General features: G+C 29.6%; 3 protein-coding genes and 1 long non-coding RNA gene across 4 annotated transcripts in view; all 4 read right to left on the bottom strand.

Annotated features, from left to right (window-relative positions):
• Nucleotides 1-280: 280 nt before the first annotated feature.
• LOC107440145 (glutathione S-transferase 1) overlaps nt 281-25,753 on the bottom strand; it is a 115,809-nt gene continuing 90,336 nt past the window's right edge. Inside the window, exon 5 of the mRNA XM_016052985.4 lies at nt 281-347. Within this exon, the coding sequence (XP_015908471.3) occupies nt 281-347 (67 nt within the window). The remainder of the gene's footprint in view (nt 348-25,753) is intronic.
• Nucleotides 4,979-10,653, bottom strand: LOC107440189 (zinc finger protein 271-like). Its single transcript, XM_016053045.3, has one exon. The coding sequence runs from the start codon at nt 9,370-9,372 to the stop codon at nt 8,119-8,121; it is 1,254 nt and encodes a 417-aa protein (XP_015908531.1). The 5' UTR covers nt 9,373-10,653; the 3' UTR covers nt 4,979-8,118.
• LOC139425177 (zinc finger protein 271-like) lies at nt 17,595-24,592 on the bottom strand. The gene has a single exon (XM_071178950.1). It carries the CDS (start codon nt 22,646-22,648, stop codon nt 21,743-21,745), a length of 906 nt encoding a protein of 301 aa, XP_071035051.1. The 5' UTR covers nt 22,649-24,592; the 3' UTR covers nt 17,595-21,742.
• Nucleotides 17,595-25,275, bottom strand: LOC139425178 (uncharacterized). The gene is made up of 2 exons (XR_011636457.1): nt 24,587-25,275; nt 17,595-20,876 (listed from the first exon to the last, which is right to left on the bottom strand). It is a non-coding gene; the product is annotated as an uncharacterized lncRNA (long non-coding RNA).

Genomic DNA, 25,753 nt, shown 5'->3' with positions numbered 1-25,753 from the left:
GCGCCCCGTGTTCTTTGTTCGCCAAGGTTGAGAGTATTGTGATTGATCATCCCCATGCCCATGAAAAGGGGGAAGCAGAGACATTCGGTGAAACACCCCTGACACGTTTTTGCGAGATCACAAACAGTAGTAGCGGCCAATTTTAAATATTTGCCTTTGAACAATGAACAGCAGCTCCCGTTGGTTGTAGTATTATATAAATTTTAAGCACGCCATATACACGTAACTGAAATGTAAAGGCAATTATAAAAATGCTCCTAAAGTTTCAGTAATTCGCTACTTAAAGATATTCGTTTTTGCTGACTATAATAAGGTTCTTAATTAGATAGGGAAATAAGTCGAATGTAAGAATTCAGGGCTAAGAAAATAGAAGAGCTGATTCACTCATTTGAAGAAACTCCAGCCGCGCCAAACCTCCGATTTTCTCCAGTGACGTCACTGTGGCGCGAAGCTTGCACTTTTACTTCAAGAACGGAGCGTTTGGTCTAACTAGCTCTAACTAATATTGGAGCATTCCTTTTTGTGACATATTCCAAGAAACTTGTTGTTTTATAAAATGATTTTCCTCAGTTTATCGCAGTGAATTTACAAAACTTTAAAACTATTAATGAAAAATCAGTTTGCGCGATTGCAACTTGCAAAATTTTTGATAGAAGCACAAAAGGAAAAAATATAATTTTCCACGTGTTCCCTAAAGTAAATGTACAACTATGTAAAAAATGGATTCAATGAATTGCAAACGAAATGACACAGTTAATATAAAACAGTTTATTCCATCGATGAGAACTTCTATAAAAATTACCCATCTAAATAGAAATTGTCTCGTTACTTCAAAAAGAAAGGCAGGCGAAAAAATTAAAAATGAATTAAGTCAAAGAAAATTAAAGCGTAAATAAAAAGCATAAATATAATATATAGTAAAAATTCTCATAATTTCATAACATATATTTTAATGTATATTCTAAATATTTATGATTTTTTAAAATTATATTCTCTTAAAATTAAATATCTATAAATTATATTATCTTACATTTAAATATCCATAAACAATTGTAAAATATCATTATGAACCTAAATTATTATTTTGTTTCAGTAATTAGCGTTTAAGGTTGATGGTTCCTAATGATTAAATATGAACAAATTGCTATTAACGGCATATTTTAAGATCAGGATTCTAAATTTAACCCAACTTATAGTTATCAAAGATTATGTAGATAAAAAAGTGTCGATATATGCTTTTCTTAATAATTAAAGTTAAAACTGAACTTTTTTAAATAAAGTATTTATAGTGGCATTTTCGCCAACTAGTAAAATATTTTTATAAGTTTAAAATGGTATTTTTTTAATATAATGGCCAAGAAAGTTTTTTTGAACTATGTTTATGAACGGAAATAATGTGTTCATTGCATAAAGTTTGAAATCTAATAACCAGAAAAAGTCTAACTTATTTTTACAGAGAGAAGGATGCTAAGTTATCATAATATCTTTGCTAGCGACCTCCGACATAGTTCATTCTCGATATCAATAAAGAGCTGAAACTTTTATTTAAAAAAAGTAGTAAACGAAAGTTTATAGTTTTATTTCTAAACGAAAGAAAATTTAATAACAATGTTGATTGGGACTTGAAGCTTATTTATTCATGATAGGATTATAAGATTTAAATTTCATAAGTATTTTACCTGGTTGCTGAAAAATTTCTGTGCATTCAATGATAATAATAAAAAATAGGAATTTAAGTCATTTAAATTCCTTTTAGATAGTAATTTTAAATTAGTTTTAATGAAACTGGTTGTTCATACTTCATATAGCATGATTCTTTCTTACACGGATCAATTGCTTTGGTGTATCTTGTGATGAAGTCGTAAATGATTTTTTATGACATAAAAATTAATTATTTGATTTCATAATTTAATTTTAATCACATTAACCAAATATAGGTATGGTATAAGCATTGAAAAATAATTTATTACTTATGCTAAATTTTCAAATAATTCCAAACACACTGAAAAAATTCATTTCTCTATCTGTATTATTTATAAAGTTTTGAGCGTTTTGGGGGAAAACAAGCTGTGGTTTTTCCTGTAAAAACAGAAGTTTTTCACATTCATGCTTTTTTTTTTTTTTTTTTACGTTTATATGTTATTTGAATCGCTAGGGATTTTTTTTTCTGTTGAAGCTGGAACTTGAAGGAAATTTTTTTCACAATGAACCTAAAATAAAATAGTGCTTTGAATAAACGTTTTGAACCATTTGAAAACCCATTATAATTCAAAGCTTTCTATGAAAAAATACAAAAACTGATCTGAAAATCGTAAAGAACTTTTGAAATACTCAAGATATTCATTGGTCACTAAGTACGATTCACACACGACATTTCATATAAAAAATTAATGTTACTTTTTCTCTGCGTATGTGAACTACTTTAAAAACTTTTCCTGTAATTTTAAACGAATTTTATTTTAATCTTTAAAATAATAATTTTGTTATGAATTCAAAATTGTTCTGAAAATATTGCTGAATATTTTAGAAATTATAACCAAAATATGCACACATTTTTTTTTTATTTTTATAAAAATGTTTATACTTCTATATAAATATTTAAGCTAGGTTTACGAAATTTAATTCAACTATTGAAAGTAAACAAAAAGAGTAATAATTTCTGTATTTTCATGTCATGGGGTGTTCAAAAATACGTTTGTAATTTATTGCCTGTCCCTTCAACCTGTGAAAGCATTGAATTTTATTGATAAGTATGAGAAATTGCATGACCTAAACACCTCTAAACTACAAAACAATCCTCTCAGTATTTTTTTAGAAATTTAAAAAAAAATTCAAAAACTGAAAGTGTCTCTTCCATTATAGGGTATTGGAAGAGACACTTTCATATTATAGGGTAATGTATGTTGTACAAAATAATTTTAAAATGTGATCTAGCTGGCAGCTAAAGGCGGCTAGTACTCAATACTTTTGATAATTAAATTCAGAACTATGGTCATTTAAGAGTGATTTATGATCATTTTTCAATCAACAAAGATTGAAAATAATTATTCAACAAATGGAAAATCAAAAGTTTTCGAGAACATACCTGGTAAACCTAAAATCAGGGTTGGTAAGTTTTAGGACAGAATGGATTAATCCACGATTTAAACCGTCCTGTCCAAAAACCCCTCGTCCAAAACCCTTTTACTCAAATTATGTCACAATTTTATCTGAACAATATTTAAAAGGTAAAATAAACATACAACTAATAACACATTGATAATTAAATATACTAGAGAATATTTGTTTTTGAAAGTAGAATGTTTTATTAATATTGTTTGACTCTTCAATTTAAGCATTAAACAAAGGAAGATTAATCAGTAATCAAGTTCAATTGGTCCTCTCATTCAATAGTATATAACTGAAGTTTGACCTCGTCATACAGGTTAAGCTATTAGGGACTAAGTGCTTGGTTAGTCATAAACAGGTTTATTTATCTATAGTACTATTCAAGAATACTTTTATTTCATTCATGTTCAATTCTTTTAGCATAGTGGTGATTCATCACCAGTGTCAGTAACTGAAATTGATATTATGCTCTTCAAAATTAATATATTTTTCAGTTATTTTGTATATCCAATTTAAACTAATATATTTATATCTTAACATTTTTTTTTTATAAATAGATGTCTTTTCTATCCTGCAGAAATTATACCATTTTTTAAAAAAAATATTGTGAAAAATGAAAGGTTAATTTTTAAAAAAATTTATTATTTTTTTAAAAAAAGTATATTTTTTAATATCGCATTATTTATTCTTATGCAAAAACATTACTTATCAGTATTAAAAACATATTTATATTTAAAGGATTAGGTATTCACTAAATGAATTGTGGAGCTTCAAAAATTATAAACCTTTTCCTATTACAGGGGTGGCGAACCTTTATACACCAACGTGCCATTTTCTATAAAAAATTGCTTAATGAGGTCATAGACGTGCCGTCAAATAATTTTGACTTTGTGATTATTGGGAAAAGAATAATATTAAATATTATCAACTCAAAACTCTTTATTTACATTGAAAAAAAAAATTTGCACTGGCTCAGTTATACGCGTAATTCAACTTAAAGTAACATCAGTGTGACTTCTGTTATTGCAGATTAGATTTATACGAAAAACATACTNTTGTAAGATGTTAGTTTAAGCAGGACTGTTGATTTTTTTTTGCCAGTTATTTATTGTTAGCTTGTTTTTTACTGTTAATAATTGTTTTTTAGCATTAATTTTTTTATTAATAATTGTTTATTATTTGTTTGCTCTTTGTGAATTTTAATTTAATTGTTACATATGCTTCATAGCGTAATAACATTTGTGTAACAACAATTCATAGTGTAACAAAAATTGCGATCGGTGGAGTGTCCAAAATATTGTGTCGCGTGCCATAAATGGCACGCGTGCCATTGGTTCGCCATCCCTGTCCTATTATATTATATTATTTTCCTTTAATAAGTTGAAGTAAATTGCATAAAATATATCAAATATTTATTGATACATGTAATTATTATGTGTTCAATGGTTACATCTATAGAATTTTTACCTTTTCCCAAAATTCAAGGTTTTGGATAGTTTAAGACAGTTTAACCCAGTTTAGGACAGTTTAACCCAGTTTAGGACAGTTTAACCCAGTTTAGGACAGTTTTACCCAGTTTAGGACAGTTTTTCCCAGTTTAGGACAGTAAAACCCACGTGTCCTGTCCAAAACCAGTTTAGGATGTCCAAGACCCCAACCCTGCTTAAAATGATTAATAATATCAGTTAGTAACTGTTGTCACAGGTTACTACATACATTGAATGTATAAGTCCGCCACTAGATGAGACAATTAGCTATACTTGTTTAAAATACAATACTCACCCGAGTGCAACAGTTTGATTATTCAATTTTTCATAATGCTTTTTGTAGGACACAAAATCTACAATAAATCACATCATAGTAAACGCGATTGTAAACAACAAGAATGCAATTTTATTACATACAAAAAAAGTTAGATTATTCAGCCTTATAAATTTAAGTTTTTCATAATGCTGAGTATTCTTATTTGACATAGAGTACAAAACACACACCATAATGAAAATTACTATGAGCAAAAAAAAAAAACTATCCATTTTGTGACAATATTTTATTACATATACAACAAAAGCTAGGTTATTCAACAATAGAAATGTGATTGTGAAAAAAAGTTGAACATCCATACTTTGCATATAAATGAGGAAAAATCACTTCACATGAACATTATTATAATTCCTAAAACACTAATTTGTTTTCAAAAATTCTTAAAAAATAACAAATAAATTTTATAAAATGCCTGTTACAAACTTTTAAAATTTAATTCATTAAGAAATTTGCAAGTACAGTTTTAAAGTCAAGGCATTTCCTTTTAATTGAATGTAAACAAAAAAAAAAAAAAAAAAAAAAAAAAAAAAAAAAAAAAAAAAAAAAAAAAAAAATAGATATATTACGTACAAGATATGGAAATTTTACAAAATATAATAAATTTTAAAAAACATCTTTGACAATATTTCTAAACTTTATTTCTGCATCCACTATGTCATAATACACAGTTTAAGTATAAAATTAAATAAAGTGCCTTTTATTTCAATTGCATATAGAAGAAATAAAAATATCTATAACAAAATATTGAAAATGTGCAGAACCGTTATAAGAAAAGTAGTACACTACAAATTGATATCCCACACTTACACATAAAGACCTTACATCAAAAAAGTTATTTAAGGAATATTCATGAACTGGGCAGCTATTAAAAATGACACATTAAAAACATTTGCTTGTTACCTTATTAAATTTAATTATGTAGTTAAATAGTTTTTGGAATTTAAAAAAAAAAAAAACTTAATTATGATTTACTATTTTTAGTCCTTTATAATAAGTTATTTAAAGTTAGGTCTATTTTTAGCTGTTAATGAATTACCAAACTCCCCCACCGACAATTTACAGCAATTTGTAAAAGTTGAAGTCTGTGAAAACTATGCTGGAAGACCTAACATGGAAATAACTTGAACGGACTTCACTATTCTAAAACAGAAATAATTGAGAAGCCTATGCTGGCAGATGTAGAGGATAGGAAAGTGTGTGCACAATGCTACAAATTTAATTAGTGATTCCGAATAGTTCAGCATCTGTTGCAAGGTCATTTACCACCCAAAACCGAATTTAAAAAAAAATATTGTAACAGATTGACTGATGAGCATTTGGGCAACCAAATGAGAATTGCTGATGAAAAAGCAGATATAGAACATTTTCCATATGATGATGCAGCAAAAATATTAAATGGTTTAGAAATTAGAAGATGTTAAAAATATATTATAATTAAATAAATATTCTTTTTATAAGTCTATTCATGCTTTTTTATTTTTTTGAAATTTCACCCAGTTTTTGAGAAAGGGTTAGAAATTCTCTCCCATTTTTTCTCTGTAATGAAAACACTGGATTAGTAAGATTAGTTCTTGTTGAGAAACACTTATTACTAGAGCCCGGATTTTGATGACCCAAAAAGTCTCAATTAATGCCCTTAAAAAGTGCAAAAAAATGCCCTTATAAAGTGCGAAAAATGCCCTTAAAAATGTGAAAATTGCGCTAAAAATGCCTCATGACATGACTTAAATGAAGTAAAAATATTGAACTAAAGCAATGTTTTACTCTTTAAAATTATTATGAGTCATTTCAAAAAATATAAAGCAATGCAATACTTGTTCTTCGTTCATTAAAGTTTGAAAAATATGTTTCATATCCTAAAATAACAAATAAAAGGAAAATATATTGACTCCAAAACATTTTCATTTTGTATAAAAACTTTAATGAATATAACAACTTCCATCACATAATATTACTAAACATCAGAATTACGTTGGATTATTAAATTTTTTTTTGATATTTCGAAATGTAAACGAGCGTTTCTAGTCTGAAAGTAAATTTTTATACCTGGAGAAGCTTCTTTCAACGTCTACTGATGTTATTGGTGCCCACTTGAAAAAGACGGTCTCACTTACTGACAATTATTCTTTAGTTTGAAAAGATGTTGCTTCACCTGTTAATATCCTATAGATTTTCTTCATTGTTTGGAAGCCAGTGTAATAATAAAAAATAATAACAAAATAATAAAAATTGGAAAAAATTAACAAAAAACTTAAAAAATGCAAAATACGCCAAAAAATTTAAAGAAAAATGCCCTATAAATCTAAAAAAAAATGCTCTAAAGGACAAAGAATGTCCAAAAATGCAAAATTCATCAAAATCCGGGCCTTACTTATTACATATATTACTAGAATAACATACCTCACAAGTACAGGGGTGATTGTGAGCCCAAGTCAAAATTCAAGAAAATTTCTCGAGGGGGAAAAAAAAAATCGAAAAATTAGAAAAAAATTTGAACAAGGTATTTTTCTTTTTCTCAACACTTCGCAGTTTACTTAAAATATGTTTAAAATTTTACACATACCTATGTCGACCTGGAGAAGTAATTGAAAGTTATAAATATGTCTTTCTTTCTAGAGTTTATGATTATAATAACTATTTACTGATAAAATATTAATATTAATCTTGAATATAAGATTATAAAGTATCTGGCTCTCCTTTAAAAATAAAATAAACTGTGTTTTTAAGTGCCACCTTTGAAAATTTGATTTCCAGAGACTTTTGTGATCAATGATTTTTTGAAACGTCTGAACCTTCCATCTCCGGAAACTTCCGGATCACCGTTAGTGAAAAATCCGGAAATCTGGATTTTTTCTGGAGCACAATCAACCCTGCAAGTATGAACTCCAATGTAAACATTTAGATCAGTATTATTGAAAACTCATTTAAAATATACTTCTAAAATATGGTGTATCATTTTTCTGAAAAAGATTATGTTCTATAATAGGACATTTTTGAGATAAAAACTCTTATTACATTATGCTACAACAAAAAGGTTTCCTCACCAATGCGACTACAAACAGAAGTCAGCGTTTTTAAAAGAACTCTTTTTACATATGCTACAAAGATGAAGTTTTTCACAGGTATGAATACAAGCATGATTACCTGGATAGTCCTTATGTAACATATTATTTTTACAAATGCAAGCTTCTAAACAGCGTGAGCAAGAATGTGTTTAGTCAGATTACCTTTCTTTGAAAAACTCTTATTACAAACAACACAAGAATAAGGTTTCTCACCAGTATGAACACGACTATGTATAGTGAGATGAGCTCTATCTGAAAATCTCTTATTGCATATAACACAAGAGTAAGGTTCCTCACCAGTGTGAACACGACTATGTTCAGTCAAATTACATCTTTTTGAAAAACTTTTATTACATATGCTACAAGAAAAAGGTTTTTCCCCAGTATGAAGATGACTGTGTACAGTCAGTGAACTTCTTCGTGTGAAACTCTTATTACATATATCACAAGAAAAAGGTTTTTCCCCAGTATGAACACGACTGTGTGCAATAAGTGCATCTCTTTGTGAAAATCTCTTAATACATATACTACAAGGATAAGGTTTCTCACCAGTATGAATACGACTGTGTCTAGTCAGTTTACCCCTTTCTGAAAAACTCTTATTACATAAACTACAAGAAAAGTTTCTCACAAAACGTTTCTCACCAGTATGAACACGACGGTGTTCAGTCAAATTACAGCTTTTTGAAAAACTCTTATTACATATACTGCATGAAAAAGGTTTCTCCCCAGTATGAACACGTTCATGCCCAGACAGTGTACCTCTGTCTGAAAAACTCTTATTACATACACTACAAGAATACGGTTTCTCACCAGTATGAACACGACTATGTATAGTCAGTACACGTCTGTCTGAAAAACTCTTATGACATACACTACAAGAAAAAGGTTTCTCCCCAGTATGCACACGCCTGTGTACAATCAGTGTACCTCTTCCTGAAAAACTCTTATTACAGACACTACAAGAATATGGTTTCTCACCAGTATGAACACGACTGTGTATAGTCAGTCCACGCCTGTCTGAAAAACTCTTATTACATATACTACAAGAAAAAGGTTTCTCACCAGTATGAACACGACTGTGAATAGTCAGTGTACCTCTTTTTGAAAAATTCTTATTACATACACTACAACAATAAGGTTTCTCACCAGTATGAACACGACTGTGTCTAGTAAGTGCATCTCTTCGTGAGAATATCTTTTTACATACACTGCAAGAATACGGTTTATCACCAGTATGAATACGAAAGTGTGAAGTTAGATTACCTGTACATAAAAAACTTTTATCACATATGCTACAAGAATAAGCTTTTCTTACAGGATGAATAACACTATGTTCAATAAGCTTACTTTTCTGAGAAAAACATTTTTCGCCCATGCTGCTTGAACAAAGTATCTCAAATAAGAGCAGAAAAATATGAACAATTTAATGAAAAATTCTGATTACATGTACTGCAAGAAATAAATTTCTAGCTAATATAAATAAGTATTAACTATTGGTCACTCTTGTTTGCTTTAAAAAATTATATGACATACACTACCAGAGTACTAAGAAACTACACTTGGAAACTCACAAGCCAACTCACTGCAAACATTAAATTTTCTTGTATGAAATTATTTGTGTGTTAGAACATCATTACCACTATGACACACAGACACTATTTGCTGGTAGTGTTAGAACATAGAATGTTACTATCCCATAAAATGATATTGTCTTTAATAATTCTTCCTTCTGTCAGGAAGCATTTAACACACATTGCATGAATAGCTTAATAATAATATAAATCATTCAGGAAACATAATCTGTTTACTGTCTGTTCCGAAGAAAATATTTTTTTTTATCCTTTCCCTCCACATTTATTTTTTGTATAAAGATAATATATGAATAAGATCTGCATGGATATAACCTTTTAAAAGCACTTTCTATATTTTTTCCATTACAATGAAAGCAATTTACTTTATATTGGCAGGGTTTTTCAATATGCAGGTTTATATAGTTGAATATATGTAAGTGAGTTTTATTACCTCTCCTACCCCTGAACGAATACATCATTGAAATTTAAATAGGACATTATGTAATGAATAAAGACAAAACAATTTAATAAAGCGTTCCGTTACACAAATGAGGTTAATAAAAGTCTTCCTCAGTATAAGTGAGATAGTCTGTTATAACTTAGTTCATCTCAGTAAAGAATTCTTCCACAAGCAATTGCGTAATTGCGATAGGCCGTAAAAGTTATTTACGTTATTGGTTGCTTATTTCTATTCACCTGATCACCAGGAAATTGGAACAGCTTATGACTAATGAACATAAGCTTATCACCTTCTTAAAAGAGCATTCTTACTGCATTGCAAAAAATCGCATATGTGATTTCGAAGAGGATACGAAGAACCTGATTTGAGAATTTTTCTCTAGTTTTTATTAGAGTGCCTAAAGTAAAAGAGTATGGACAAGGGAGAAACTTTACCGCCGGAGGCGAGAGTCGAAAATTCGCCATTGGCGATCGAAATGGGCTGCAGGTGGCGTAGAGCAGAACTCTTTTCCTATGGCAACACTTCACATGCTTTCCCCATTAGCATGTGGAAAATCATATAGGAAGGAAGTACGTTAGTTTCTCTCTTGATTTTCATATAGATTAAAATCTTTTAACTTGAAAAACTATATGGAACTGAAAACTACATTAAACATAGTTCTAAAGAAAAGTATCACGGAACTTTTAGAAAATATTTTTATTAAGTAAAAAGGAAAAATATTAATAAAAGGGAAAATATCGTAGTACATTCCTATATAACTGAAAAGAGGAGGAGAGGGAAGGGAGAAGGGCTAAAGGCATGAAACCGGTCTCTCCCTAGATGGCGTATTCGAGTGTTGCGATCGCGAATTGGAATTACACGGAGTGAAAATTATCTGACTCAAAAAATTTATGTTCTGTATTAATAAATGCGTGTAATAAGTTCATTACTTACTTTTTTTCAATAAGAAACTTCACAGTTACAGTAAATGTTAAAATTATGGCTGAAAATGTGATAGTTGTTAGTTATTCGAATTTATCCTTATTATCACTTACTTGCGTGCATATAAAGTTATGTTTATTTCATTGTAAAGAGAACAAGGTGGTGAAATAACTGATGGTTAGATAAGAATAAATGTATTTACTTTTAATACACATAATTTCTATCTAAATTACTTATAAATTTTAGGATTTGAGCATCTTTTTATCAAAACTTCAGAAGTGCAAAGTTTGGCGATATTACTTTGACATGTTGGCGCGTTACAAAGTAGCATTTGTTTACTTTTCGTTACCAAATATATAAAATGCTAGTTTGTTTTTAAATTTCAACTAATTATGAAAATTTTTGTTTACAATTTATTGAAATAAAGAATACCGCGATATTGAATATGCGATAATTTTTTCCTGAAAAAGTAATAAATAATAATAAATTATATAATTTGTTTTATTAATTATTATTTCTGAAATAAATGGCATAATCATTATTAATTTTTATATTTTATTTAAGGCATTTATTAAAAGCTGAAGTCTTTTCTTAAGTCTTTTTTTTTCATTGACGTTAATTTTTTTAACAATTTCAGATGCTAGACAATGTTTCTTAAAAAATCTGTAATATCATGTGCTTTCCAATCTTAAAGTTTATATTACAGATACTTAAGTATATACTCTTAGAATAACAGAACCTTCAGAATAACACCAAATGAGCGAGTGGCCCCAATTTCGGTGTATCATCTGGCAACCCCCTTGGACAAAAAATGACGGCAGCGCATGCGCTCTAGTTTTTATCTGTCTAGTTTTTAGCAAGTTCTTGTTCGCATCTTGGAATTCGCATGGTTAGCAGTTAAGCACCGAAGTCAAGCATCACTTGCTGCTGTCAGTAAGAAGTCGAGGGAACACTTTGATCTCCCTGCTTAAGGACCAAAGGCGGTCGGCATCGGTCCTCATTAAACTGTTTTAGCAAGTAGTATTCGACTCGTTTTTTGGAAGTTAATTCCTCTTTTACTCTTTTTGGAAGTTTGTAGTTCTTCCTCTTTTTCTGTTCCCTCACCCTCTCAGACCCTTTTCCGATAAATTTTACTTTTATAATCTTGAAAGATTAACATTTTTCTTTTAACGTTTATAAATATCTTTTGCATTCATTAATTTTTTTAATTATCTTAATAGATAAAGAGAGAAAGACATGTTATGGAAGTTTGTTTCTCTTCCTCTTTCTTTGTTTCAATTGAGGTAACTAGACCTTAAATGCGACAATGCATTTTTACAACGTTTTTATTCAATTGCTTTTGTTTAGCCAACAATGAAAAGTTGATCTCGAAACTTTGAACCCTTTCCCACTAGCTAGAATACTTCTTACCCGAAGAAAATCATAGCCACCGTGAAATAAGACCATTGCGATCACCAAGGTATTTTTGTGAAATCACAAACAGTACTTTTAAATTGAGTAGCGCCAATAATTCAATTTAAAATATTCGTTTTCGCTGATTTCATAATAAGATTCTTAATTAGATAATAAAGGAAGACGAATTTAAGAATTACAATGTTTCGGGTACTGTTTATTGTTTGTTAGCGAATATTATAATATGAAATTAGCAAAACATTCATACTTTTGGTCGTGAAATTTAAATAGATTGAAACATAGTTTTGTTTAAGTATACATGAATTCAGACCAAATATAAAACTATCCTGAAAAATTAAATTTCCGATATCAATAAAGAGCTGAAACTTTTATTTAAAAAAAGTAGTAAATGAAAGTTTATAGTTTTATTTCTACACGAAAGAAAATTTAATAATGATTCAATGTTGATTGGGACTTGAAGCTTATTTATTCATGATAGGGTTATAAGATTCAAATTTCATAAGTATTTTACCTGGTTGCTGAAAAATTCCTGTGCACTCAATGATAATAATAAAAAATAGGAATTTAAGTCATTTAAATAGTTTTGGGTAGTAATTTTAAATTAGTTTTAATGAAACTGGTTGTTCATACTTCATATAGCATAATTCTTTCCTACACAGATAAATTGATTTAGTGTATCTTGTGATGAAGTTGTAAATGATTTTTTATGACATTAAAAATAATTATTTGATTTCATAATTTAATTTTAAGGCGTCACATCAACCAAATATAGATATGTTGGAGGAACAAGGTACCTGGTTCCATTAGTCTAAACGAGTCCCTATTCGAAATTTTTGAAAAATATATTTTCCATTCGTCGATCCAAAATCCATTGTAGACATGTTTTAGTGTACACTTAAGGTCATATTTCTATAGAATTTATATATTACCCTTTATTTGTTTATTTTTTGTTTCTACAACTCAAGTTATATGATCCAATGTATGAATAGTAAGTATGATGGAACGGAGCTTTTCACTACTTTTCTTCATTTTTCCTGATGCTCTTAATAAAATAAAACAGCGTGTTTAATTTCTAATAATTTTAAAACCTTAATTGTATTTAACTGTTTCAACAACTATAGTTGTCTTACAGATTTTAATTCTGGGGTGAATTAAATCATTGTCACGTTTAAATTTACCATTAAAAAACATTACCATTCTTATCTTTTTAAAGCGAAATAAAAGAACAATTTATATTTATATTTTCTAAAAAAAAAGAGTATATTATGGAGGGTGTTTTCAGTAGAAATGTAAACAATAACAATTTCGAGCTGCATGCCTGCTTTAGTTCCGGTTAGAAAGTTTGCAGCTGCTTATTACATGTTATTCTGCGAGGCGATATTTTCAAACGGATAATTTTGTTTTCAATAAAAGAAATAAATTAGAACATTTCTGATCTTAAATCTGCCGTATTTCATAAGATATTAATGTTATTATGTAATTCTAGTGAGTTTGAACTGAAAATTTGTTTTAGTTATTTAGAGATATATTGTTAAAAAGGTGACATGGTTGCTAGATTTTGAATAAATCGTTTTTTTTTGGCAGTCTTGATTTAGCCTCTTTCCATTTGTTTATTGCAAGCTGTGCACCATCTTACATTAGTGTTAGCATATTGTTCGAGGAGCAAGATTAAGTTTAGTAATGAGTATTCAAATACTACGTTTGCAGGAATCTTAAAACACAATGATCACGTTATGAGCCAAATGGCGTTAAAATACACCGAAAACAGTAACCCACAAGTATAAGCGCCATACATCTTGCAGCTCTCCCTAATGTCGAAATAATCATCTGTGAAATTTATATAAACTAGCGGATATAGGAGATCGTAACGCTCGAATACGCCATCTAGGGAGAAGATCGGTTCCATGCGTTTGGCCCTTCTACCTTTCCTCTCCTCCTCTTTTCAGTTGATTATTATTTTTCGTTTTAATTAATAAAAGTATTCTTTTAAAATTTTCATAATGCTTTCCCTTAGAACTATGTTTAATGTAGTTTTCAGTTCCTTATAGTTTCCCAACTTAAAATATTTAAATCTATATGAAAATCATGACAGAAACTAACGTACTTCCTTCTTCTATGACTCTCCACACGCTAAAGGTGAAAACATTCCAAGTATTGCCATAGGTAGAGAGCGCCGTTCCGCGCCACCTGTAGTCTATTTCGATCTGATAACAATATACTTTTGAACTCTGCTAAAATTGAGAAAGAACATTAAAAACTTTTTAAGCAAATTTTTTCAACATTATCCTATTTAAGAGGGCGAATTTCTTAAAGTTAGCAGGTGAGAACAAGTTATTATATAATTTTTGTTGCTCATTTTAAAAAAAACAAAGCTAACTGTTATTTTTTGCTGATTTAAGAAACAAAAAAAAGACAATAAATAATTTATTTTCATTTTTCGAAAAAATAGTAAGCTTAGTAATCAGCCAGATGTTCTGCATCGAATAATTTTGATCAGCAGAATATTTTCAATTTCTTAAAAAGATTTAATTCTCAGCTAGCTGGTAATAATTCTGTTTTCTTTCTAAAAACTTGACAATAATTAAAAAAGAAATTTTACTTTAAAGGAAAACAAAATTAAAGTACTAAAACAATTGATTAGTATATTGATGAAAAAATAATATACATGGCAGCGTAAAGAATGAGATTTTGAAAAATGTTAAAATTTAACATAGTTGGTAAAATAATTCTGCGAAACCCGCGCTGGCAGGTAATTAAGAAAAGCTCTTTTAAGATTAAGACGATATACAAGATGTTAAGAAATTTTAAGATGCTTAAAAATGCTGTTTACGTATTCGTATTTATAAAATATATAATAATACTTATATAACATTTTATTGATATTTATAAATTATTTTTTGCGGGAAATTATCTTTGGGTAAACTGGATTTATCAGAGAATGTATCTTTTTCTTCCTTTTTTTGAATTGCTTAATTAGTTTTAAAAATATGACTTAAAACGCAAAAAGTGAAATTGACAGTAAGGGGTCCGATGAAGTAATAATGATCCTTTTAACATAAAAGGATAATCCTTACATTATCCGAAATACAACAACAGAATGAGGACAGATAACCTTTTGACAGAATATTATTTATTTGCAATCATTTGCACTTGAACTGCTGTGCCTATCACAATAATTTTAACCTTCAACGCACTGCAGTCTGTTTTACTTTAATTTATATTCATATGCAATACATGAAGATATTTTTTATTTATATAAATGATTTCATATTTCCTTAGAATTCTTCTGGCGCCAATATGAATGCCCAGTAATAATTAATGCCTCTCTCTAACTATTGAAAAAAAATCCGATTTGTAAAAAAATCCGAAATCGTAAACATTTAAAAAGTTCTAAGTAATTTTCAATGCAGTTTTTGTACTTTTTAAAAGAAATTAAAAGAGGTTCTCAACTACAAATATTATTTTGAACAAAGAATATTTGAAACTACAAATTTTATTTTGTAGCAAAGACAAAATTGAATAACAAATGATAATTCGTTACAATAATCGTTTATACACCGAAATATGATTGTATCAGGGAAGAAAAAAAGCAAAAGAAAAGATGCTTTTATTGGGGATGATCCCCAACAAAGACGGCGTCGTTTTTAATAAATCTTGTTTTATATTACGAAATGAAATTTGTGGAAAATTCCTTATCATTTTGAACCTTATTTAAAAAAGTATGAAAACTGATTAGAAAATTGCTTGAAATTTCTTAAATTTTTAAGATATTCAAATAGGACTTTATTAGTTGCCAAATACGATTCTCTACAAAACTCGAGGAAAAAATTTTAAATTTTTTTCCGTGCATACGCAGTATAAACGAATTACTTTAGTTACTCATATCTTGCGCAGTACTAAAAAAATCTTCTATAATTTGAAAGCAGTAAGTTTGCAGCTGACTTTAAGTTGCTCTAAAAAAATTTTGCTTCATTTAATAAAATAAAGTTATAGCTGAAAAACGCAAGACANGGCTGTTGCCATTTGTATCTTATGTATTTTATGCATTTTTTGTATTTTATGTTCTTTAATGTTTTTTTTTACTTGGTTTTTAATAAACATTTACCCGTATGCCCTCAATTGGGGCAGGTCAGGGTAAATATTTTCATATCTCCATAAATATCTAAGCTAGGTTTACGAAATTTTGGGCAATTATCGCATATAATAACCAAAATATTTGGTACAAATTATTTCCTATTTTAGGCAGAGTGTTCAAAAAAAAATTATACGACTGGAAAAATTTAAGTCCTAATAGTTTGTGTTTATTAAGCAGTAGATATTAAATAATGGCCAGTGCCACGATCAACAAAAAGTATCACTGCATTTTGGTATTTTTTTTCAGTAGTTTGAGTGATCTTCTGTGTTTCTTACCCCCAATAATTCAAATAAACTTAGGCTAAAAAACGTTCAAACTAGATTCCGATAAGCAATGATTTAAATAATTGCCATAATGTTTAAAGCAATATTTTTGTTTACATAAATGAGATTTATATAATAGTGAAATAATGGAAAAACTTATTTGGGCTAAAGAACGAGGAATAGATTTTATGGACCAATCTAGACCACTTAATTTATACCAAAACATATTAGCAATTTTATCCAAATTTAATTTTAAAAAATTAACTTTTCTGTTCTCGAATTAAAATATAAAAATTTTAAAATTGTAATCATTCAGTATGTTGGTAGAAAATGTTTAAGTGCAAGAGGTTAAGTGCAATATATATGTTGGTAAAATCTGTGGAATGAAAAATCTTGTGGTCTGTTGAGCAGTATCATGGGTACGGTGATCTGGAGAAAATTTCCTTCCCCTTCAGATCTATGTCAAAATTTTTGAAGAGGCTTCACACAAAAGTGGTGCTGCCATCTATCTGGGAGGTTCTGAACTAAGACATACTTTTACCCTTACAGATCTCTTCTCTTTTCAAACAAAAGGTGCACCTTTGTTACTTTATTTGCCAAGACCAATGGATTGCCATGCTTGGCTTGTCCAAGTGTCGTAAGAAATAACAACAGATTACATGATATTTTGAGTAAAAATTGTTATAAATTTTAAAAAAAAGTAATAGTACTTAGAGCTCAGGACTCAAATGCTGCGATAATAAATATACAAGCATAGTTGGATGTAAATTAAGCAATACTGTACATGTACACTTTTAACTATGATGCAATGGGTAGGCTGTATTTTTACTTCAATTTACAATTTTTCTACACTAAAGCTTTATTTACAGTTATTACATACATATAAATACAAAATTAATAAATAAGATGAAACTGCATCATAAAACATTTTAAAAAGCACAAACTTTTTTAGTTTAATTAATCTGTGTTTAGTCAGATGAAACTTCTACGAAAAAACTCACACTTAGAATGCAAGAAGAAAGTAAATTCAGAAAGTGAACAGGTCTGTGTTCAGTCAGCTCACTTCTTTGTGAAAATCTTTTTTTTACATATGCTGCAAAAAACACAGGCTTTGCACCAGTACAACTGACATATGATTATTCAACGAAAGTCTGTTATGACACATCTACAATACTAAGGTTTCCCACCAGAGTCAACACAACTATGGTTAGTTAGATTAGCTTATTTAGAGATATTTATTATATAACACTTATTACTAGAAGAATATAGGGTCTTTTAACAGTATGAACAAGAATGTAAAGATTTAAATCACTACTATTTGGAACACCCCTATAATATATACTTCAAAGAAATGGAGTGTCACTAGTATGAACAAGACTGGGTTTAGTTAGATGACATTTCTGAGAAACTTTCTTTTAACATTATGCTACAACAAAAGGTGCAATATTATGAGAAGTTAAAATATCTTAAGAGAAACATTTTTTACATAGGGTCAGGTGGAGTACAGTGGGTCAAGCATTTTTAAAGAAGACTCTAAAAATAAACCATAAAATTTACTTCACGGAAAATTTTGATGCCTTTTATATACGAGGTGTTTTTTAAGTAAGTACCGTTTTGCCACACCGCGGCCGCAGCGCTGCTATCGGCGTTCTGTGCATGCACACTGGGTACTTACATCTCATGCCTATGCACTGAGGCCATTGCAGCCTGATTCTTCTTTGTTTACTGAGTGTTTAAGATGCCTCCGATAATCGTGAGTCCCGCCGACTGTGAACTAAGGGCTGTTATAAGATTTCTTAGTGCTAAAGGCCTAAAACCGATCGATATTCATCGTGAGATCTGTGCAGTTTATGGACAAAACATTGTGAGTGATGGAATGGTAAGAAAGTGGGTGAGAGCATTTAAGGAAGGCCGCACAAATGTGCATGATGAACAACGGAGTGGGTGTCCTTCAGTCGTTAATGAAAGTTTGGTGCAGGAAGTGAACAATAAGGTGACAGAAAACAGACGCTTTACAATTTCCTCCTTGTGTTTTCACTTTCCTAATGTTTCTAGTAGTGTTTTGTATAGCATTATGACCGAGCACTTGAATTACAGGAAATTGTGCTCGCGTTGGGTACTGAAAATGTTAACGGATGTGCACAAAACCAAACGTTTAGGCAGTACATTGACTTTCCTTGAGCGGTACCACAACGAGGGTGATGATTTCTTAAGCCAAATTGTTAAGGGCGATGAAACATGGGTGGCACCAGAATCAAAGCACCACCGTAGGTGGCACTAGAATCAAAGCAACAGTCCATGGAATGGCGGCATTCAGATTCACCCAGAAAAGTAAAGTTTAAGTAAACAATTTCTACTCGGAAAGTCATGTGCACAGTTTTTTTGGGACAGAAAAGGAGTACTGCTTGTGGAATTTCTATGTGGAATAATGAAACAATCAACGCAGCAGCTTATTGTGAGACATTGAACAATCTGCACCATTCAATCTAGAACAAAACACGTGGCAAGTTGAGGAAGGGCATCGTTTTGCTGCATGACAATGCCTGTCCACATGTGGCTAATCAGACCAAAGGTATCATCACATCTTTTCAATGGGAAACTCTAGATCATCCTCCGTACAGTCCTGATCTGGCGCCCAGTTACTACCATCTGTTCCTGCACTTGAAGAAATATCTGGGCAGTCAGCGTCTTCAAGACGATGACGAAGTCAAAACAGTTGTGATGCAGTGGTTAAGAATTCAGACGGCAGACTTCTATAAGGAGGGTATTCAAAAACTGGTACAACACTATGACAAGTGCCTCAATGTAGAAGGAAATTATATAGAAAAGTAGATTAAGGTACAGGCTTTCAAATAAAAATAAAATTTTTGAGATATCTTTGCATGTCTTTCTAATTTCAAAACGGTACTTACTTAAAGAACATGCCTCGTACATTGGATTCATATAGATTAAATATGAGGCATAACTAATCTATTTTGTTTGTTTTCTTATGGTAATGCATTCAAAATAACATGTTTTGATATACCCACTTTATCCCAGAGTGGGGCTAATGGCTTATAGTTTTCCATAATTGGTGTATATGTCGCTAAAAAACAAATGCAAATGTTGTTTTCGAAATAAAAATGCTCTTAAATGTATCGTGATATATTTTTAAAAAAATGCTAAAATTTTTTCTTCTTTGTATTTTTAAATGCAAAATTAAGTTTCACTTCGGATGCAGTGTATTTTGCTGAACTCTACTCAATTTCATCAAAAAGCAAGAGAAGTGTGATAGATTTTGATTTATTTGATATATAAATGAGAGTGTAAAAATTAATATCTATAGTAGTAATTTAAAGTAGTTTTATTATTTGTAATAGTCATGTATTTTTATGGAATTTAGTGAATTTAATGAAATAATTTTGTTTTCCATGAAAAAAATGCCACATGAAGGCAAAAACATGAATGAAAATTAATCTACATCTTTAAATATGCCTGTTCAGTAGTTCCATTATGCGATTTTTATAATTTTTGTTTTATTGTATAATGTGTCATTTATATCATTCTTCTCTTGAAAAAATAAAATTTAAAATAAATTTTGTTTTCAGAGTTAAAATTACTATATAGGGCAGTGTTTTCATTACAGGAAAAAAATGGGAGAGAATTTCTCATCTTTTCTCAAAAACAGGGTAAGATTTCAAAAATTTAAGTGAGATTTCCAAAAATTAAAAAAACACGAATAGACTTGGAAAAAAATTATCTCTTTAATTATAAAAATTTTTTAACATCTTCTAATTGAATATTTTTGCTGCATCATCATATGGAAAATGTTCGATATCTACTTTTTCATCAGCTATTATATTTCTTTGGCTAAAAAATATCCGTATTTGTTTGGTTTTGACCGTTTCCACCGGCATTCGTTTCACTTTCATTTGTCCGTTATGGAGTAGAAGATGTCGCCTTAAGGTGACATAACATCCATCTTACATTCATTCACAAAATATGTAAACGTCTTACATGAAGAAACCTTACCTACGGTGAACACGTGGTTGCAGAGAACTGTGTTTGGAAAGGGGTTTGGGGGTGTGGTGTTCTGCTGTGCGCACCGGTTCTGAACAATACTGGTAAATAGGGAACCTAGATAACAAGGACCAATGTTCAGAATAATGAAAAATCAATGAAGAAAAGTGAAACGGATTTTATTCAAAATGGCAAAAGACGAAATTTTTTCCAAAATTCGCTCATTTTGAAATTGATTAATAGAATGCGCGAACTTCTCGCGTTAATCATTTTTTATTGCGAGAAAAGGAAAAAATATGTGAGATTCTCACGTTCTTGCTCTGTAATGAAAACACTGATATAGGGCTATAATCAAACAAGCAAATTATTAAGCTGTTTAATTTTAAAATTTAGAGCATTAGATACTTACTAAAGCTAACACAGAGCTACCATACTTAAACAAGATACCATACAGCACTTAGCTAAGCCTAACCATATACCCACTTTATCCCACCTCAAAAAACAATTCATAATAAATAAAATTTTGAAATTTATTCCTGAATTTCTATGTAGATCTGCTCCCAAGATGTCCCTCCACCAGTTTGAACTAAAATTAATAGTTCTTGACAGTTTTTAATGATATTAAAAGTAGGTTCATCAATAGCTTAAACTAACATATTTTATAAATTGATCACAAACAGATAGTATGTAAACATTATATTTTTTCATCGGTTTAAAAAACTAAACTGGCCACAATCCCAGTAAATGTCTCTAAAAGTATATATCTCAACTATATATACATCAAATATGCATGAATAAAATATATATCAACTAAATTATCTCAACTTAACTGTTGAAAATACACGTTTTTTAAGATATATCCACTTCACCCCATCTGACCCTACAGTACTAATAAGAATCATATATAATTTCACTAAGAATACAATGACTATACAATGACTATATGGATGGAAACTCTTTTTATATATACAAGAATATGACTTCTAAGCAGTATGATTACAAATGTGACTAGTTAGATAATTTTTCTTTGAAAAAGTCATGTTACATATATTACATGAAAAGCGTTTCTTACCAATATGAACACGACTATGTTTTTTCAGATAACCACTTTGTGCAAAATTCTTATTACATATACTACAAGAATAAGGTTTCTCACCAGTATGAATACGACTATGTTGAAACAAATTACTTCTAAGCGAAAAACACTTATTACATATACTACAAGAATAAGGTTTCTCACCGGTATGAACACGACTGTGTCTAGTCAGATTACTCCTTTGCAAAAATCCCTTATTGCATATGCAACAAGAATAAGGTTTCTCATCATTATGAACAAGACTGTGTTTAGTCAGAAGATCTTTTTGTGAAAAACTCTTACTACATATATTACAAGAAAAGGGTTTCTCACAAGTATGAACATAGCTGTGTTTAGTCAGAAGATCTTTTTGTGTAAAACTCTTATTACATATACTACAAGAATAGGGTTTCTCACCTACATGAATACGAATGTGCCTAGTCAAAACATCTCTTTGAGAAAAACTCCTATTACATATATTACAAGAATAGGGTTTCTCACCACTGTGAACACGACTGTGTTTAGTCAGATTACATCTATGAGAAAAACTCCTAGTACATATGCTACAAGAAAAAGGTTTCTCTCCAGTATGAACACGACTGTGTTTAGTTAGATTACATCTGTGTGAAAAATTCTTATTACATATACTACAAGAATAAGGTTTATCACCAGTATGAACACGACTGTGTTTAATGAGATTACTTCTGTACAAAAAACTCTTATCACAATTACTACAAGGATAAGGTTTTCTTTCGGGATGAATAACACTGTGTACAATTACTTTACTTTTCTTAGAAAAACTATTTTCGCTCATACTGCACGACTAAGTTTTCTGAAAAGTGCTTAGATAAATGTGAATAATTTGAAGAGAAATTCTAATCGCATGAACAGTAAGAAAAAAATTTCTTGCCAATATGTACAATATTGATTATGAGTATACTTGTTTGTGCCAGAAAATTATATAACATATACAAGCAGACAGCACTAGGAAAACTTATTTTGTCGTAAAACACTTTGGCATACACTACTGGTTCAAGAATCTTAAAGATGAACTTAAAATATGTGCAATTAAAATTTCCAGAATAATGGTTCATAAATAAGTTACAAGAAATTAAGTTTATATCCAATGCGCATTGAGATTAAAATGGAAACACATTGAAATAAAGGACTTTAATAGCACAGGCTACAAAAAAGGACATGTTATGCCAAATCACTTACTTTGATTAAATGTTTTAAATATGTAAAATAAAAACAAGTTATCGGTAGAAAAATTATCACTTCATTATAGAAATATGATTCATTAATAGATGTATCTGCGAAAGCATTAGTTTAAATTATATTGAGAAATTTTTTTTCACACACTACTTTAAATATTTTTCAATCCTACGCACAAAAAGACAAAACAAAATTAAAATATTTAAATTTATGTTTCTTTATAAAAAAAAAAACTGTAGGAACAATGCACCTCTTGTATGAGATTCATTTAAATATGATACACTATTAATGAATTATACGTGAAATCATAAAATTAAATTGATTTAATTTACAAATTATTTCTCACACACATCTGTTGCAAAAATATGATTCAATCTAAATTATTATGTCAGATTTCTTTTGTTAATAAATGTTTGCACTTTCACTGAATTAAAAGGCTTTTTGCACTGTATATATGTATAACTAATTTTTGCATCAGTGCTCAATCACCCTTAATAAAGGTATACTGTTATTGATTGACATAAATCTGAGAATGTCAAAGAATTTTATCGTCTACAAAATTTAAATTGCACTAACTGCAAACAGAAGATTTTTTCTCATTGTGTGAACAAGAAAATAGCATTTTAAACTATTTTATACATAAATACTAAATCATGTGTATTTAATATCTAATATCTTAATTATTTGCAACTGTAATCAATAATATGCAGTTTTAATGTGTGTACAACAGTTTATGATGCACTTACATGAAAAATTTTCTTTTAAGTGTTACCAAGAAAAAATCAAATTAATTCTTTTATCCCTTGTTTAATTTATCACACAGACTAATCCAAATTATTTTATCCCTTGAATAATTTATCACACATACAACATAAATAACTTCCACATTATGAACATAAAACAGTTAAAATGAAATTACTTCTCATTGCATATGTTTTAACACAAAGGCAAAAAAGGTACATAAAGAAAGAAGAATAATTATTAACTACACTTGGAAACTTTTAAGCACACAAACTGAAATTTCTATGTATGAAAATATTTTTCCGTTCGAGTATTATTTGCACTAACACACACATTGCTCAGATAATAATTGTTAGTGACCCAAAGCAGAATATCATTGACTACAGAGAGTGGTATTGCGCTTTTTAATAAGTTTTGTTTCAGCAATCGAACATTTAACACACACTACATCTATAGTTTATTCATGTCAATCGCAAAAAATAAGATTTTATCAAATGCATATGACGCAAAGCATGAATTCTATTTACTGTCAACACGAAGTATTCATTTTTTCATCTATTTTTGTTTTCAGCATGAAAAAGATAATGTCATATGAATAAAACTTGCAAGAACTGCTTTCTATATTTTTTCATTATTACGAGTGCAATTCACTCTAAATAAATAAAGTTTTTGATACACACTGCATAAGTATGTAAGAGAGTTATCTTACATTGAGATACAAATATGAATAAATCTTATAAATCCAAACAGGACATTAAGTACAAATTAAAAACAATTTTACGAAGCATTTTCTTACACATATTAAGTTAGAAAAAGTCTTCTTCAATAGAGGCAAAATAGTATGGTTTATTACAGCAGTAAAGTATACAAATGCAGACAAAAAAGTTTTCCACGAAAAAATATACAAATGCAGACGATTGTTTACGGTTTTGAATGTCTATTTCTACTCTTCTGATCTTCCCACAGATTATCAGCTTTTCAAAGAGTCATTCACTGTACGAAAAATAATCGCGTATGAGTGAGAATTTGAAGATGCGGGAAGGTACCTGTCCTCTCCGAATTCGAATAAGTGATTTCCGGTCTGCTTTCGGCCCTTCTCCCTTCCCTCTACTCCTCTTTTCAGTTGTATGGATGGGTGATCGTGTAAAGCTAAGGGTGGTGGCGCTAGTGTTAAAATTGCTCTTTTCAGACTTCCGGGTTACTGCTTCCGATATATTTTTACGCCGCAGATTGAAGAAACGCGCCATCATATTATTGCATCATATCTTTTGCAGTATTTCACATGTACCGAGTTCTTTCTTTCAGCCTTTAAACTTCAGCATTATCATATTAATATTATAATCATTAGAATATTTTCTAATTAGGCTATCTTTAAAAGATATTTTTGGCGACATTTTATTCAAATGTAGCCAAATAGGGGATAAAATACAAAACATGGCAAACCTTAAGAATTATTCACAATGAGATATTAACTTTCCAAAATTTTTTTCGGCCTTACGACCTGTGAGAATCAATACATTTCAGAAAGCTCTTATGAATGGTACAATTATGTTTAGATTTGAACCCAAATTACAATAGCAAAACTGCATGGAATATTAGGCTTGTTCACACATCGCCTCGTAGACATAACATAAGCGGAGGGATACACCGGAAATTTTCTAAATTTCTTCCGGTTTCAGGACGCTTGTTATTGTTTACATTAGATCACCCATCCATAGGAATGTATTGCGATATTTTCCCTTTTTATTTAATAAAAATATTTTTTAAAATTTCCATGATGCTTTTCTTTAGAACTATGTTTAATGTACAAACAACGTTAAAGAGCACAAAAATATTTATAAAATACAGACAGCTGTTTCGGAGTCTTTCTGTTGCACTGATGAAAGTTGCCCTTTGAGCATCCGAAACAGCTGTCTGTATTTTATAAATATTTTTGTGCTCTTTAACGTTGTTTACCTTAGTT

This window comes from Parasteatoda tepidariorum, chromosome 3 (genome assembly GCF_043381705.1).
Source record: "Parasteatoda tepidariorum isolate YZ-2023 chromosome 3, CAS_Ptep_4.0, whole genome shotgun sequence".
NCBI classification, from domain to species: domain Eukaryota; kingdom Metazoa; phylum Arthropoda; class Arachnida; order Araneae; family Theridiidae; genus Parasteatoda; species Parasteatoda tepidariorum.
Note: the sequence above shows the minus strand (reverse complement) of the source record. Positions and strands in the feature narration are given on the sequence as shown.